The sequence below is a fragment of the Xenopus tropicalis genome, chromosome 2, assembly GCF_000004195.4.
Source record: "Xenopus tropicalis strain Nigerian chromosome 2, UCB_Xtro_10.0, whole genome shotgun sequence".
Lineage (NCBI taxonomy): Eukaryota > Metazoa > Chordata > Amphibia > Anura > Pipidae > Xenopus > Xenopus tropicalis.
The window spans coordinates 162717918-162736607 of NC_030678.2; the positions used below are offsets into that span (position 1 = coordinate 162717918).

The window sequence follows — 18690 nt, forward strand, 5'->3', positions numbered from 1 at the left end:
AACAGCTTCTCCAAGGTGATCTTCATAGTGTTTCACAACTTAACAATGTTTTACCACTCATCTGGGGCTTCACCAGAGTAATCATAAAGAAGTCTTAAAGACATTTCTTTAATGCACTCTTTAAAAAGGTTTCACTACTCATCCAAGCAGCTTCTTCAGTGTAATCTTGAAGAACCAGCCCCTGTTCCAAGTGGCTTTTTCTGATTATCATTGAAGAAGTCTTGAATACATTTTTCCAGGCATAATATTTTCGAATAAGTAAAAAATCTCTGGAGTTTAATAATGTTTTACTAAACACTAGGACAGTATTTCTTGAAGACGTTTTGAAAACATTTCACCACGCAATACTTCTTCAGAGTATTCTTGAAGAAGTCTTCAACTTCTTCAACACTTTGTCACTTATCTAAGAAGCTTCTTTTGAGGCTTCTTCAATGTTTGCTCGAAACACTTCACAACTACTTAAAAGTTTTTGTGAACAAGTCTTGAAAACATTTTCTTGATAATGTTTCGCCACTCACAAGAGTATCATCTTCATGAAGTCTGGAAAGCATTTAACCACTCAACCAATGGGCTTCTTCTGAGTATTCTTGAAGAAGTCTTGAAAACCTTTTTTCACTTTTCTGAGTTGCTTTTTCATAATATTTTTGAAAGCTCTTCACAACTCATTCAAGCACCTTTTCTATGGTTTTCTTGAAAATGTTTTACCCTATACTTGAGCAGCATCTTCAGCGTCATCTTGAAGAAGTCTTGAAAACCACTCAATACCTTTTTGATAGAGTTTTACCAGTCCCCTGAGTGGTTTTTTTGAAGGTCCTGATAATGCTCCTCCACTCATCCGAGCAGCTCTCAAGAGTATTCTAGAAGAACCACTTTGAAGAACACAGAAGAAATCATTCGGATGAGAGGTAAAAGGGCTTTCTAGCCTTTGCTGAGAATTCTTGAAAATACTGGTGCCCTCTGATGAGTGATAAATAGGTTTTCATGACCACTCAGCATGTGTTGGAAATGTTTCACCACTGACCATTGCAGAAGTGGCTTGGGCGAAAAGTGAAACATTTTTAATATCATTCAGCATGATCTTGTCCCTTCTAGATAACGGATTTTTGCAAGGCCCCTGGGCCAATAATTGGATCACCGGATCTGGCCTAGCATATGGGTGGCTAAATTAGGCAGAGATCTCAGGCTGGAGTGCATGTTAAACCGTACAGCCAGTTTTACTCTCCTTGTAGGTTCAATCTTTAATACAAAATTACAACCCTCGTAAACTCTAAAGGCCCCCATACACGGGCCGATAAAAGCTGCCGATATGGGTCCCTTGGACCGACTCGGCAGCTTACCGGCCCGTGTAGGGGCAAAAACGAGGGGCCTGGCCGACCGATATCTGGCCTTAAATTGGCCAGATATTGATCGGCCAGGTTAGAAAATCCAGTCGGATCGGGGACCGCATCGGCTCGTTGATGCGGTCCCCGAACTGACTGCCCCATGGCCGCAAATGTATTTTTTTTTTTAACCTACTTGCTACCCGGATCTGCCCGTGTATGGCCAGCTTAAGTTCCAAAAAATGTTAAATGTTAGTATAAAGTGAATCTTTAATAGCTGCTTTCTTTAGTTTAAGACCCAGTAATGAATTCCACACTGGCTTTCAAGTTCTGCCGGATGCCTGTTATCAGCTTTACCGATGCCCACAGAATAATCCTGCCCCATATCACTTACTATGCCCTCTGCCTGTAAAGCCAAAAAGACTCCTAGCAGCCCCCCCAGGAAGATCTGCGCACAAGGGATTCTTTATTTACATTGAACATTTATTTCCTTAAGAAGTGTTAAACTGCATCTGTTTGATTCAAAGGAGGAATCTGGAGCGTCCGTTTATCATACTGAAAATCAATTATTTATGAGGCTCCGGTAATAAGCAGGGCTCGGGCTTACGTTCTGTAAATTGAACTGCAGCTGCTCCTTGTACGGCGTAAATTCTCGAGCCAGCTCGTATCCCTCATGGTAGAAGGTAAAGAGGCCTTGGAGGAACGCCAGGAGCTGCAAAGATAATACAGAGAGAGAGCCGTGAATATTAAAATCCATAAATACTGCACCATAGCCCAAAGATTTATTACAGATACGCGGCCGCTGCCAATTAATAGGATACTGTTCAAATGTGATTAGAGGCCGCTTTGGGGTTCCATTAAGTAACAATAAATAGGGATGCACCATTACGGGAGGATGGGGGGGGCTTGATCCCAAAGAGGGGCCTCTCCTTCATCCGTACATTCAGCTGGAACGGTTGGTAGGGGGAATAGGGATTAGATCAGTTTTCTCAGCACTGACGTCTATGGTGCAATATATTATTTGAAAAGATAAATGCAATAATCCCTTCTCAGCCTGGCTGGGCTCATAGGGACCCGACTGAGGATAGGGTGATACATGTATAAATGGCTGCAGAGACAATTCACATTTGGAAACAGGTTAAATTAAGTTTTAGGATGATGCAGAGAGCGATATTTTGAGACATTTAGCAATTGGTCTTCATTTTTTTATTATATGTGGTTTCTGAATTATTTAGCTTTTTGTTCAACAGTTCTCCAGACTGGAAGTTCAGCAGCTATCTAGTTGCTAGGGTCAAAATGACCTTAGCAACCAAGGAGTGGTGCGAGTGAGAGGTTGGAATAGAAAAAGGAGAGACCTGAATAGAAAAATAAGGAATAAAATATAACAATAACAATAAAATTGTAGCCTGTTAAAGAAATAGATTTTGGCTTCCGGGGTCAGTGACCCTCTATTTAAAAGTTGGAAAGAGTCAGAAGTAGGCAAATCATTCAAAAACTATAAAAATAAAAAAAAAAGACTATTTGAAAAGTTGCTAAGGATTGCTCATTATATAACATAACAGACAATGCTGATCCTTTACTGATAATTGTCCCTACTTGTGTTTTAGCAGGGGCAATTCTCAGTATTGTCTATGGCAGGGGATTTTCTGGTGTTGAGTAGCTGCTACTAAGTAGCTCCGTGTGTCTTCATCCTTAGACACTGTTTTTTTAACAATTAATTTTCAGCCATCTGAATCCAGTTGGCCGAATAAAACAGCAGGTGGCGCTGTTTCAAAACTAGAAAATCTAGAAAAACAAAAAGTTAAACTGCAAAAGTAATTGTAAAAGCGTTTAGAAGAGCAATCAGCGCAATTTTACATTTATTTTCTTGATGGCTTACAATCCCTTTAGGGGTTTACTCATTACTAATTACATTAGAAAACTTGTGTTTCCATTAAAAACCCTCTGTTACTTTAATTCTAGAGGGCTTTCTGGGCCAAGCGACAATGAATAGGCATCAACCCATTGAACAGAACAGACAGGGGGAAGATGTGTTTAGGCAAACAAGCAGACACCAGACTTTACAGCAAACACACAGCAATAACCCTCTTGTCTATAGACCATAATCATTATGGCCGCTTCATGGCCAAATAATTCCTTTAGAACCTCATTTTCATTGCTATTTTCTGTTATTTTCCAGTTATAAAGGGGTTCATGGAGCCCACTTCTAAACAGAACAGGGGCCCATTTTTTGCTTTCTGACCCACAGGTTTGGAACACATAAAAGGAACTGGGTTGTAATTTAGTGGAGAGCCACAAGATGGCAGCAAACTGTAACACAAACATATTAAGGGAAGAGTTTGTAAGAAGATAAATACAACACAATCCATCATATAAAGCAAATGTTATTATGCTTTTCTGTTTCCCTAAAGAAAACATTGGGGGGGGGGGGGGGGTTAACCCCTTGCTGCTGTGTTAAACTGAGTCTATTAATAGGACTGACTATTGGGGCAGAGTTGATCTCCTAAGGCAAATCCATACACTGTCCCTGTTGCACACTCTATTGTGTGTCTCCCACTGACTAATGTGACAGTGACAAATACAGATGGAGCCCCGACTCTCCCCGGGGATTTCTCACATAGATTGCTATTCTCTCCACTGGGTTTCTAGGGGGTTAATCTCAGTCACATGGCTACAGACAGCATGAGGTCTCCTTATCCCAAAGGAATTCAAACACATTTGGAGCCATGGAATTGAATTAACCCTTAGGAGTCCAGCTGGGAAAATCACAAAGATGGGTGGGAACCAACAGGACATGTAATAAAATAGCTCCTCTAGTGGATGCATAGTGACACTAATACTTCAGTGCAGGCACAGTGTACTAATATTACATGTTATTGGCTGTCCTTTTGGATTGGCAGGTCTTTTAATCCAGTATAATTCTAATATTACATGTGATTGGCTATCCTTTTTGATTGGCAGGCCTTTTAGTCTATTATAATTCTAACAGTACATGTTATTGGCTGTCCTTTTTGATTGACAGGCCTTTTAATCCAGTATAATTCTAATATTACATGTGATTGACTGTCCTTTTTGATTGGCAGGTGTCAGATAAGGAATATAAATAGCAGAGGTCTCCTATATCCCCATAAAGCCCAGGTACTTGCTTGATTATTTAAAGGGGTGGTTCACTTTTAAATTAACTTTTAATATGATGTAGTTGTATTTTTTTTTCAGATTGGTATTTTATCTGGTATCTGGTTGCTGGGGACTTATTTTCCCTTAGCAACCAGGCAGTGCTTTCAAGAGAGACTGATATATGAACAGGCAAAGGACTGAACTGGAAGATAAGGATTAAAAATAAATAAATAAATAACAACAAACAACTTTAGAGAGAATATAGACCAATTGCACAGCTGCTATGAATGGGACACACTATAACATATTAATGTTAACTGAAAGGCATTGCTGGGTTTGTACCACTAGGGGGCACTGCATGACTATTTGAAGAGCACCCAATCTAATATTCATGGTTTCTGCCAGTTCAGAATCACACACAAATGGAAATGCACATTGCAGGGAAACCATCAGTTTTATAAATGTCACAGAGACAATTAAGACCCCAAAAACAAAGCACCTTCTCTAGTGTCCCAAACGCACAGGGACAGGGTTAACTGCTTCAGGTTGGCCTTCAGGTTGAGCCCCTCCCCCCCGTTCATTGCTTGAGGTGACCCTCACTATGGGGACCTCTGGCTACAGACATGGCAATGGATTGGGATGAGCCGTGGCACTTTGATAGGAGATTTAATGCTCCATATGTAATTAAAAAGCACAAAGTTTGCCCAGTAACACATAGCAACCAATAAGATGTTTGCTTTGAACAGGTGACTGGTAAATTCTACCTGCTGATTACTATCATCGTTCTACCTGCAACTGACTAAAGAAAGCCAATCGCTGATTGGTTGCTATGAGTTACTGCACACAGGCAAACTTGTCCAGTGTTAATAAATAAGCCCTGCCGTCTTTTATTACATAGTCCCGAAGGAGTTTTATTTGATACTATAGATGTGACCCCTCCTGGCTCCGGTATGGCTGCCTGCACATTGAGCTGGAAATCGCAGTTGCAATGATAGGCATAATAGTGCCAAATTATCCATGTGGGTGGGGGTCAGGGTGCAAGAGCAATGGGACGGCTTGTTCGGTGATGCATTGTGGGATGATGATGGTGCCAGTATCTCACGTCTCTCACACCATTCCCATGTCCCAGAGCAGAGCGCGCCTATCAGATCCATGAATATCCCATGTATTCCCCCTAATACTGTGCCTTTAACTAAATGCTGTTCCACAATGGTGGTGAGCCATAATGTTCATTATTATTATTCTTTATAAACTGCAACTTCCAGCATCCATTGCAGCCAAAGCCAAGAATAACCAGGAAGCTGTAGGCTTTTCAGCTCTGATGATAATTGTTCTTTGTCTTGCCTTACTTTACACACTGTGCCAGAGATAGATTTTCCCCTTTGCCTTACTATACACACTGTGCCAGTTACAGCTCTTTGCCCTTTGCCTTACTATACACACCGTGCCATAGTTGCAGCCCCTTCCTTTCCACAGCTGAGAAGCGTTTCCTACCACAAAGTGAATTATCATTTGCTGAACCTTGTTTTCCTAGTCCCCTCCAGCCCCTCTGCGGCTGCCTTTATATAGGATTAAATGCAGGGAAAACATGGCAATAAATTAATATTTCATGCAGCCATAGGTGCCATTCTTACTACTATTACTCTAATGCTAAAGATTGGCCTCTGTATCCCCCCTACCCAAATACATCAGCCTCTGTATCCCCCCTACCCAAACACATCAGCCTCTGTATCCCCCCTACCCAAACACATCAGCCTCTGTATCTCCTCTACCCAAATACATCAGCCTCTGTATCCCCCCTACCCAAACACATCAGCCTCTGTATCTCCTCTACCCAAATACATCAGCCTCTGTATCTCCTCTACACAAATACATCAGCCTCTGTATCCCCCCTACCCAAACACATCAGCCTCTGTATCCCTCCTACCCAAATACATCAGCCTCTGTATCCCCCCTACCCAAATACATCAGCCTCTGTATCCCTCCTACCCAAATACATCAGCCTCTGTATCCCCCCTACCCAAATACATCAGCCTCTGTATCCCCCCTACCCAAATACATCAGCCTCTGTATCCCCCCTACCCAAATACATCAGCCTCTGTATCCCTCCTACCCAAATACATCAGCCTCTGTATCCCCCCTACCCAAATACATCAGCCTCTGTATCCCCCCTACCCAAATACATCAGCCTCTGTATCCCTCCTACCCAAATACATCAGCCTCTGTATCCCCCCTACCCAAATACATCAGCCTCTGTATCTCCCCTACCCAAATACATCAGCCTCTGTATCCCTCCTACCCAAATACATCAGCCTCTGTATCTCCCCTACCCAAATACATCAGCCTCTGTATCCCTCCTACCCAAATACATCAGCCTCTGTATCCCCCCTACCCAAATACATCAGCCTCTGTATCCCTCCTACCCAAATACATCAGCCTCTGTATCTCCCCTACCCAAATACATCAGCCTCTGTATCTCCCCTACCCAAATACATCAGCCTCTGTATCCCTCCTACCCAAATACATCAGCCTCTGTATCCCCCCTACCCAAATACATCAGCCTCTGTATCCCTCCTACCCAAATACATCAGCCTCTGTATCTCCCCTACCCAAATACATCAGCCTCTGTATCCCTCCTACCCAAATACATCAGCCTCTGTATCCCCCCTACCCAAATACATCAGCCTCTGTATCCCCCCTACCCAAATACATCAGCCTCTGTATCTCCCCTACCCAAATACATCAGCCTCTGTATCCCTCCTACCCAAATACATCAGCCTCTGTATCCCCCCTACCCAAATACATCAGCCTCTGTATCCCCCCTACCCAAATACATCAGCCTCTGTATCTCCCCTACCCAAATACATCAGCCTCTGTATCCCCCCTACCCCTTGTCTGTTTGCCCTGACCCATGCCTTAGCACTGCCAATGAGGCTTATATTAACCCTTCTGTAACGTCCCCTCGTTGCCTGCCTATCAGAGCTGGGCCTTGTGGCGGTTCATCCTCAGTGTAACAATCTTGCGTTGGTCCAGCTGCTGCTGCTGAGCAATGGATCCCGGCGCCCCCCACCCCTTTATAAGCAACAGCTGGAGAGACGGTGCTGAGAGGTCCCAGCCCTGCAGTCTGGTGATGTTACTCATGTTTATAGGGGCAGACAGGAGACATAATAGGGCTCAGTATAAAGCATTACCAACTGCTCACAACATCATCGCCACGGTGATGAGTCAGCAAAGCTTCCAGCCCAGATCCCGTCCCATCCCCAACCGTAAATCACGCCGAGGCCACGGCAGGCTGCCAGGGAACGTTCCATCCCATCATCTCAATGGCCACTTCAGATGAGGTCTAACCTCATAAACCATATAACGGGTAATCACTTATACAGAACCATCTGAAACAGGTTCATGGAAGGATACATGGCTGTAAGGCTGGTGGGGGGGGGCAGATAGATGGGAAATTTCAAGCTTTGTTTCCTCTATTATCTGCCTGGGACACAGGTGAATTTGCCAGGGGAGACAGTGAAGCACATTTGGCAGTCGTCTCCATGTCTGACCCGAAGCCCCACAGCAGCCTGGGGAGATACCGGGGATAGCGGAACTGCTTCTCTCTGTGGTGTTTAATGATTTATTTCCTTCCGTGCCTGGGCATTTGGGGTTACTATGGCAACGGAAATGTTGACCCTTGCAAGGTGCCAGTCAGGCTGGTTAGGTGGCATTCTGTAGCACAGTAACTATTGGAATCTATAAGTCGGAATGAGCAGGAGTGTGTGGCACTGATTCACCCCATAACCCCCCAGCAGGGATTCTTTCAATCACAATTACTTGGCCCAGATCATTAACTTGTATTAAACAGCAGGGATTATGTGTTAACCCTTTCAGGGCTGGTTGTTATGCGGGGCACAAAGGGCACCAAAGGGGCCTCACAAATATACATAAAAGCACAAAGGACATAATACATGCCAATACATACTCCCTGGATGTTAAAAGCTGTTTCTGAACTGCAACTCCCACAATTCACACTACAATATTTTAGAACTGGTTTCCAATGGTAATATGTCCTTTGTGCTCATATGAGGGATCCCTGTGATATTGGGGGGACACAGGCAAAAATCCACTACACTAAAACTGTCCCTGGACCCCATATACTTGTAATTCCCACCCAGCACCTCAGATAACTGTACCATACCTTCAGCCAGGGTGTATATAGTTGCCGGTAAATTTATAATACCCTTAAGATAAGCACCTGACCTGTCCTCAATCCACCCCAAACGTATTCCTGATCCATATCCTGCCCTCTGGCAATTAAACATAATAGCCCCACCCCCTTTATGCCATTGCCATGCCCCCTTTTGTTCCCTCCCCACAACAACAACAACAAAATGCGTTTTTTGGCGGATATCGGCTACATGTGCCTGCACCTGAGTGTATTCAATGCTTTTGGGTGAAGGAACAGGTAGGAGGTTTTTTAAGCGTAAGGGCGTATTGTTGGCAAACGTTTTTCAGCTTGCCGAGAATACGCTACGTGTGGCATTGGCCTTAAGGTGCCCATACACTATAAGATCTTGGCGACATGCGAGCGGATCTTCACCCGATATCCCCACCTACGGGTGGGCAATATCGGGTAGCCCTGGGGCCAAACGATCAGATTACATTTGTGGTTATGGGGCAGTCGGTTCGGGGACTGCATCAATGAGCCGATGCGGTCCCTGATCCGACCGGATTTTCTAACCTGGCCGATCGAGATCTGCCCAATTTCAGGCCAGATATCGGTCGGCCAGGCCACTCTGTTCTGCCCATACACGGGCCGATTAGCTGCCGAATCGGTCCAAGGGACCCATATCGGCAGCTATAGTCGGCCCGTGTATGGGGACCTTTAGACTGCTAATACCAGGCTCTTGGCTCAACAGCTCACCTGGAAGGTTAGAGAGTCAGCGACCCTTTCCGTGCACTTAGTAAAGTCAGTTAACCCTGACTTTGTTTTGCCAAAAGCCTGGCATTAGCAGCCTAAAACTAAAATATCTCAGAAACCACAAACATTACTAAGTTAAATTGGACCCTAGCAGCCAAATAGCTACTGAAATTCCAAGCTGCTGAACAAAAAGATGAAAAAAACGCAAATAAAAAATGAAGACCAACTGCAAACTGTCTCAGAATAGCACTCTCTGCATTATACTAAAAGTGTATTTAAAGGTGAACTATGCCTTTAAAGGGGTGGAGCAGTGTGGGGAAATCAGTAAAAAGAATGTTCCAACTACAGAAACCAATATGATGTATTTTTTCAAGCTTTGCCGAGTGTCTGGGTTCAAACTTACAGGTTCAACAAACTCAAACTTCTTCTTTTCTTGGACCTCTTGCACTTTAAATATATATTCCAGCGACGCGTCTGAAAAGTTCTGATGATCCCGGTCTATCAGCGTATCGGCCTGTAAAACATGATCCACACCTTGTTATTATACCATATATAAACCATACTTTCAGTGAATGGAGGTATTTATATATAAGGCAGGGTGCTGCCAAACCATTGGTATAAATGGAGAACCAAGTATTAGATTAGAACTCTATCTTCCAAACCAAAATTTGTTTTGCCCCAAATAACACAGAAACCCCGAATATACCCATTACTGTAATCTGTTCCTTCAAAAAAGTAGGAATAAATAGCATTGTTATATGCTGAAATCCAGCTGCAAACCAGTTCTTCTCTTTCTGCATCATTTGAAATCCTGGCAGGGGAGGAGGGACTAAAACACTGATGTTACAAATTGTAACAACTTCTCCACAGCTTACAGACAGCATGCAGGAACTACATAACCCACAATGCATTGCACTGGGATGTTCCTTTCCTTATTGACATCATGTGTGCAGGGAATTGTGGGATTGGGAGGATACAGGCTGAAGGCAGGCTGAGGACAGGTGACTACTGTTACATTTTATTTGAGTCACAAAGTAGCCAGCCAGACCAGCAGGGGAACAGGGGGCGGGGCTTAGGGAACTGTTGCAAACCACATTAATATATTAAACATCATGTAAAGGCTGCATATTTTCAACTGATGTTTATTGCAAAGTTGCTTGAAATTATGTTTACTGTTCAAAAAGCTTAAGTTGTGTTTAGGTGGAGTTCCCCTTTAACTGGTTTTCAATGCGTTGAGTTATATTCTGCTTTAAATGAAAACATTAATATTTTGAATTTACATGTACTTTTTTTTTCTTATAATAACCCAGGTTGAAACAACTGAATGTAATTCTTCTCCTTCCATTCACGGCGGCGCTAAATTTATTATGTCACACAACACAGGCAGCGCGCAAGCTATATCATAAACATGTCAGGGAATGGGAACCATCTGCTCTATGATTTATATTGAATGAAACGCCGAGTGGACTGCGGTGTATTTTATAGGTTCCATTTCCAGCTAATCTTCACATTATCTAAACAAAGCGTCACACAGTGTCACTTCAAAAGCGGCCGCACTGGAACGCGGAGTTTTCTTTCCACGGATCCGGACTGCGCCTGGATCTTCTGTCTAAAGAAAATGTCAGGTTTGTATCATTCTTGGCTGCTACATTCTGTAGGCAATAAGGAAATGAGAGAGAGCGAGAGGTTCCAAAAATCAATGTTATCTGTGTTTCCAGTGTAACTACTGTGCGCTTTATAAATAAAGATATACATACATACACAGGTTACAGTAATATACTTTTTTTTAGTTGTGCCAGGGGGTTTTGGTCAACTAAGTTGGTCTTAATTTACAGTTAGGGGAGGGGAAGTTGTTCCTTATCCAGGGTATTTTACTGGCAGTTCAGTAACTGGCCAGGAGATGTCCCTATTCTATTCTATAAAAGGGGAAACCAACATGTGCTCTGCCTCTTTCTTGGGATTCCACCTTCTTGGAAGATGGGTGCAGGTTAGGGTGGAAGTAGGCCCAGTAGGGAGAAGTAGGAGAGAAAGGATCAGATTAGCTGGTAGGGTTGACTGGTAGGGTATAAAACATCCTTTGGGTTGGGAGCACAAGAAGAGGCATCACATGGGGCGGGGAAATGGGTGAAGTAAGCAGAGAAATGGATGGAGCAATGGGCGGAGTATAGTTGGGTCTGGCCTAATAAGGGGTAATCCATCAGCAAAGAAGGTCAGGGAATGGAGGGATTCATAGGAATTACATTGCTGGTAAATTTGTAATGCTGGTGATTTACCGGCTCTGTTGGCAAAATACTGGCTGCGTGGCAACCCTATTAGCTAGTGAGCAGCCTAAGGTTCCAACCAAGAAAATTAGAATGATTAGAATCTTGGGTGTGCCACCTGTAGAGTATTCATGTGTACAGACTTGGCCTATGTTCCACTTATGGGCCTGATACTTCCAAGTTAACAAAGTTAACTTTGTTAACTGCTACAACTTTGTTCTATAATATTATCCTTCTGGAGGTTGTGCTACATTCCTAGCAATAAAGAGTTATTTCTCTTTAAGAACCACTGGCGCCCAATTTATTTGATGTACAGGAGGGTTGTAGTTCTGTGATACCCTTCCTCCAACAATACGCGAGGGCCCATAGCCTGGGATAAAGAGTCTCATCACCTTACACATGCAGTGCGTGCAATACTGATTATTGTGTATATGCACTCAGGGGTCTAATGAGTCTCCTCTATAGACGGCTAATAGACCTGCGACTATTTGCACAATTCCTTATGCAGTTGGCAAAGTGCAAAAACGGGAAAGATTCCGGCCCTCTTTGCATGTAGCTGTCAGCATGGGCCCTTATGTGTCTCTGCAGTGCCAGTCAATAGATATTGGTACTGTCCCTTGATCAGCCGCTTGTACTTTCTTCTAGCCAGAGAACATTCAGGATTTCCATAAGGAAGCAGCATGGTGTGGAGACACAGAGAAGCTTTAGGCAGCCCCATGGCCAGCCTTGTTCTAGGTGAGTAGCAGCTGGGTGCCATGGTGGATTACTTTATTACCTTCGTTGCTGTTGAACACGTGGGTGCCGATCCCCATAGCCATGAGCAAACTAAACATCAATACAAACCCTGCTGATTAGCGACCTTTCCGCACCTCCGAAGGCAGAAATCAATCTATACACCAGCTATCCTGACCTTTTCTACACTGCACCGGCGGCTGCGGCGGCACCAAATATTAATCACTTGTACATTGTACGGTTAAGAGGCAAATCTGTGGGTGAGCAGATCTTTTATCTTACACTGAAGCCGGAGCAAAGCCTGTTCTTGCCCCAAGGAGCATTCCCCTCCTTATATACTGCAGATCTACATAGGAATGGATTTGCACTGTATGGCACGCACTGTTTCTGAGATTGATGAAGAAATACTAATAGTTATAGTATTTAAATGATATAATGTTTTGTTCTGCCTATCTCCAATCTGAAGTGTAAATTATCTGCTCATTAGGAAACCCGTCACCCTTCCTGCCAGGCAGTGCTCTGAATCACGGTGGATGATGAACAGCACAGAGGATGAGTAAATATTAAACATTACTAAATCTGGCCGCACAAATAATTTCCTTTCCAGTTGTTCGGGTCAGTGACCCAGGGAACATTATATATTTATTTATTTTGTACATTTCAAGCTGAAGACCAGACAGAATAGAAAAACAAAAATGATGACCAATTGCAAACTGTTTCAGAATATCACTTTCTGCATTACATAAGGGATCATTTTCATTCGCAAATGCAGTGGCAACTTGTGCCGTTTCCCTGCAGGGATTTGCACCTAAAAACCACTTTTATTAAAGGTACTTTACCTCCGTATAATTGTGCTCAGCGCTGCTCAGTCCAACCTGCCTTGCATTTCATATCTGGCGCTGCTGTGCCTACTGATGCAGCGGAACCCTGGAGCTACCACCCATCCCTGACCAGGAGGTGCTCCAGGGTTCCCTCAGCACCCAGCATCAATAGGCACACCAAACACTGGAAATGACACCGGGCAAACAGAGAATATTCGGATCAAATGCACCCAATTTGCAGCAAAGTGCACATACAATTGTGTCCATTTTGGCGAATCAGATGCAACTGCAGTAGGTGCCGTACAATTCATTAAGAGAATTGCTCGTTTGCGTCTGCAATGACACTGGAATTTAAAAAATAACCCCAAGTTGTAGGAAAAACCCCAGCTATTGCGCTTTGCACTCTCTTTCCTGCCTTGCATTCCAAATCTGGCGCCGCTGTGCCTACTGATGCAGGGGAACCCTGGAGCTACCACCCTTCCCTGACCAGGAGGTGCTCCTGGTTTCCCTCAGCACCCTGCGTCAATAGGCAGAACCCACTTTCACTTAAAGTATTGCACAGATGTCATTCGCACAACAAACAGAGAATATTCGGATCAAATGCACCCAATTTGCAGCAAAGTGCACATACAATTGTGTCCATTTTGGCGAATCATATGCAACTGCATTAGGTGCCGTACAATTCATCAAGAGAATTGCCCGTTTGCGTCTGCACTATCTTTCCTGCCTTCCATTCCAAATCTGGAGCTGCTGTGCCTACTGACGCAGGGGAACCAGGAGCTAACACCACCTCCTGACCAGGAGGGTTCCCTCAGCACCCTGTACAATGCAGTCCCAGACCAAACCAAGGAAAACAGCCTTAAACCAATATTTCTCCTTGACCAGGTTTTACAGTTAGCATTAAAGCTCTATAAGGTAACTCCAAGCATCTGCTAAACTCAAAAAATGAGTTTCACCAGATTCTTCAGTAATGGTGTCCAGTTGTGGTGACCTTTATGTAATTTTACCCATGGTATATGGTAACGTTAGGTTTGTGTTTGGCTGTCAGGGTGTTTCTTTGGCCATATGGTGTTTCTGGATACTTTTATATAGAGTATTCAGTCTACATTAAACTGGAAATTCAAGCATGACCATCCTGCTTTGCTGAATTGCAAAGTCCTATTTCCTACATTCAGCATTGATTAATATCTGATATTAAAGTCATTCTCAAAGGACATTTTGTTGGTGCCTGTAGTAATGGAAACAAACAGAAAACTGTCCAGAACTAATTATACATGAAAAAATGTCATTAAGATATGACTTCAGGATGACAGTAGGGCACTTATGTCACTGGACCCTTGGCGTAAATGTTCTCCCCCCACATAGCTATACAATTTACATGCTCATGACCTGAAGCGGAAAGGGATGGGAAGATTCCAAAAACTCACCTCCTGTAGAAGAGATTCTTTTTTCTTGGATGACAAGTTCAAGTGCTTCTCAAGAATAGAATAATATTTCTCACTCTCCTTATCGAACTTCTTCTTTCCTTCCTAGGGGACAAAAGAGAACCAACCTGAATGTTTCATGCCAAAGTATTTGGGTCGAAACAACACAGCACAATATGTAAAAAAAAGTAAATTTTCATGGTTTGCGACTCCAGAAAAACAAATATACAATGGCACATAGTCCAGAGGTTAAAGTTGTTCATCGCTAACTTAATCGTTAACTCCTCCAAACCTCATGAGAAACACACCACTGGAGCAATTCAATACAGGGCCACCTTTGTCTTCGTCTGGGTCCAGCATAATTAATACAAGTGGGCCGGTGAGTATATAGAAAGTAAAGTAGGACCTAGTAAGTCTTTGGTTATGCCACTTGTAGGAATGATATAGGAAAAAAGGGAAAGTAAACCTGACTTATAAAAAGGTTTTGTGTTTTTTTGGAGATGTGACTTGGATAACAGCACTAGTGGAACCGGCATTGCACTCAACAGTGGCTGCCACCTGGAAAAAGGCACTGGATGACTTCATTCTATGGTGCTTCCGATTAGAAGAATGTGCTATCATGCAGAACATTCCTGAAATCCTTTTTGTCTTTTAACATGTAATTACCAACTGGAGGCCTCCTTTCCTTCTCGGGCAGGCGGAGTGCAGGCAAAGGGGCACTTCCAGGGTACATTACTTCTAGTTTAGGTCATTCTGTTTACTTGTTGTTAAAACTTTACCTTTTTCTTATTTAAGTTTCTGTCAGGCTGAAGCGCCCCCCATTGACTTTTAGCAAGATGCAAGTATAATCGTTTACACATTTGATGGCTGGGAGTTCTATTCCAAAAACATCTGGAACCCTGCAGGCAGAGCTGTCTTTAGTTGCAGCAAGACCAAGTGAAAAAAAACTCCTAGCATCCCAAGGCACCCTGGAGCTGGTGGTACCTTAGTGATATATTGCAGGGTGCCATCTTGCCCTACAGTTGCCAAGTTTCTCTACTGTTTCTTTCTTCCTTTCTTGCTCTTCTGTCACCACCTTGCTACACTATTGCAACTGTACTCTGCTCTGCCATTTTGTCCTGCTAGTGCTCATACTCTAGTGTCAAAACTAGTCCTAAACGCAATATTTTGTTCCATTGTAGCCATGTTAAACTGCTGTGGCTATTTAATGCTCTACTGTCACCACCTTGCCCTAAGCTCAATATCCTCTGCTGTTGGTACTCTGCTGGGGCCATTTTGCAATATTTCTCTGCTGCCAACTAAGCTATTGTTGCTATCTGGCCTAGTGTCACCATCTTGCCTTGCTCTCATCATCTTACTGTTGCCATTTTCCACTACTGCTGTCATTGCTCTACTGTTGCCAACTTGCCCCACTGTGGCTATCTAGCCCTGCCTTTGCCATCTTTCACTACTGCTGTCAGCTTCCCAACTGTCAACAACCCTACTGTAACCATCTTACTTGGTGTGTCACCATCTTGTCCTATTGCTGTTATCTATGGGCTGACAATCCTGACTGATATCTACGTATTGTACCTCCAAATATTCCCAAATGGCATATCAGAAAATTTTTAATACCCCAAATCCACCGTGGGCACACCCTCTTACTCACAGACACGCCCCCACCCTGTTGGAGCCTGTGAATTGGAACTTTCCAGACTTAATATCAGGTATTTCATAGGAACATATTGGTCTCTGGGTTTTACAGCACAGGTTGTTACATATTTGTGGGCAATTCAGGATGGGTTTTTGACAAATACTGCACTGAAAATTGCTATGGAACAGTTTGCCTATTCTGACTGTGTAGAAATGCTATTCAACCCAATTACTATTGGTTCTTCCAAGGGCACAGACTGTACTGTACAGTTTCTCAAAAACAAAATACACAAAAGAAGGACAGGCTGCACAAACTGCTGGGAAAAACACACTGAATTTCTGTAAGAGAGACTCTACAGTTTCCAGAAAGGCTCTACACCTGCTCTTTCAATTTCAGCCGTAAAATCTGTTTACTATGAGGAGACGAAGGAGAAGGCACGTTGTGCGCAGGAGTGTTGGGCGCCACGAACCAGATCTGCTCTGTTCATCATTTTGAAATCTTAGGCTTTTCTTTTCCCTTGAAACCCAATCCCTGCTGAACCTTCTGAGGCTCTCCATGCCACATATTAATCATCACAAAGGAGCTTGGAGGAAACCATTTAAGCACTTGGTTACTTTTCTGGGAAAATGTAGGATCTTCTATCATTTCTGTCATAGATGTCTCAGCTCTAAAGAGATTGCGACAATACCTGGAAACAGTAAGTGGATTTCAAAGGGAGTCTGCTGCAAGCCTTGGACATAATGTACATACAGAGACAATACAGACGAAGACTTGTACCTACATATGTTATTCATCAGCAATAAGCCATATTTAGTGAATATAGCCCAGGCTGTGCACAGGGCTGGCTCCATAGCAGGGCAAATAAGGCATTTACCCCAGTATCCAATGGTAAAGTTGCCCATACAAAGGCGAATACTGAACATATATTCTTCCCTATTAAATCTGGCAGCCTATCGACCCATGAACAGTTAACTTGCACTCATGTGATCCTATAGGTATCACCTAGGACTCGCTGTTGATTGCTGATGAGAGACAAAATAAGCTGCGCGTAGCCCCTTCTGTTATATCGGAATTTAAAGGAAAACTATACCCCCCAAACAATGTAGGTATCTTGTTTATTGCATAACAAGCTCAGATGTAAATCCCTGCTTCATCTAAATAAATAATCTTCATAAAAATATACTTTTTTAGTAGTATGTGATATTGAATAATTGCCATTTTAAGAATTAAGGGCCGCCCCCTGGGATCATAGGATTCACAGTGCACACAAACAAGCCAAGGCACACATACATGCTAGGCCCCATCAGCCAATGAATGGACAAAGTTCTGCCTTTTACTCCCACACTACTTCCTGTTACAGTCAGAGCTGCATTACTTCCTGTCAGGTGATCTCTGAGGGAGCACACAGCCCATCACTAAATGGTGGAATGCTGTATAATCTGTGGGGAATATATACTGTGTATGTGTAGGAGACTGGAAGTGTGGATATTTCTCCAAGTATTACAACCCTTTTTATTTGACCTTTACAAATTAAACTGCTGCCCCTCCTTTCCTTGTAATTTAAACTACAAATAGATTCATTACTGTTTGTGAAGCAATTTCATTACAGGTATGGGATCTGTTATCCGGAAACCAGTTGTCCATAAAGTTCAAAAGGCCATCTCCCATAAACTCCATTTTAATAGAATAATTAAAATTTTTAAGAATTCCTTTTTCTCAGTAATAATTAAACAGTACCTTGTACTTGATCCCAACTAAGATATAATTACCCCTTATTGGGGGCAGAACAGCCCTATTGGGTTTATTTAATGGTTAAATGATTCCCTTTTCTCTGTAATAATAAAACAGTAACTGTACTTGATCCCAACTAAGATATAATTACCCCTTATTGGGGGCAGAACAGCGCTATTGGGTGTATTTCATGGTTAAATGATTCCCTTTTCTCTGTAATAATAAAACAGTACCTGTACTTGATCCCAACTAAGATATAATTACCCCTTATTGGGGGCAGAACAGCCCTATTGGGTTTATTTAATGGTTAAATGATTCCCTTTTCTCTGTAATAATAAAACAGTACCTGTACTTGAGCCCAACTAAGATATAATTACCCCTTATTGGGGGCAGAACAGCCCTATTGGGTTTATTTCATGGTTAAATGATTCCCTTTTCTCTGTAATAATAAAACAGTACCTGTACTTGATCCCAACTAAGATATAGTGAATCCTTATTGGGGGCAAAACAAGCCTATTGGATTTAATAATTGGTTAAATTAATTTTAGTAGACTTAATGTATGGAGATCCAAATTAATTATGGAAAGACCCCTTATCTAGAAAACTCCAGGTCCCGAGCATTCTGGATAATAGATCCCATACCTGTACTCGAATTTACCTGAACTTCAATTACCTGAAATTAAAAGGCAGGTGACAACAAAGGAATATTAAACGTTAAATATGATAAGGAGCCAATATGAAATCAC

General features: G+C 42.8%; 1 protein-coding gene across 1 annotated transcript in view; it reads right to left on the reverse strand.

Moving 5' to 3' along the window:
* arhgap42 (Rho GTPase activating protein 42) overlaps positions 1-18690 on the reverse strand; it is a 126969-nt gene that overhangs the window by 24138 nt on the left and 84141 nt on the right. The window contains exons 5-7 of the mRNA XM_002935573.5: positions 14584-14685; positions 9746-9856; positions 1927-2031 (exon numbers count right to left, since the gene is read on the reverse strand). Of these exons, the coding sequence (XP_002935619.1) occupies positions 1927-2031; positions 9746-9856; positions 14584-14685 (318 nt within the window). The remainder of the gene's footprint in view (positions 1-1926; positions 2032-9745; positions 9857-14583; positions 14686-18690) is intronic.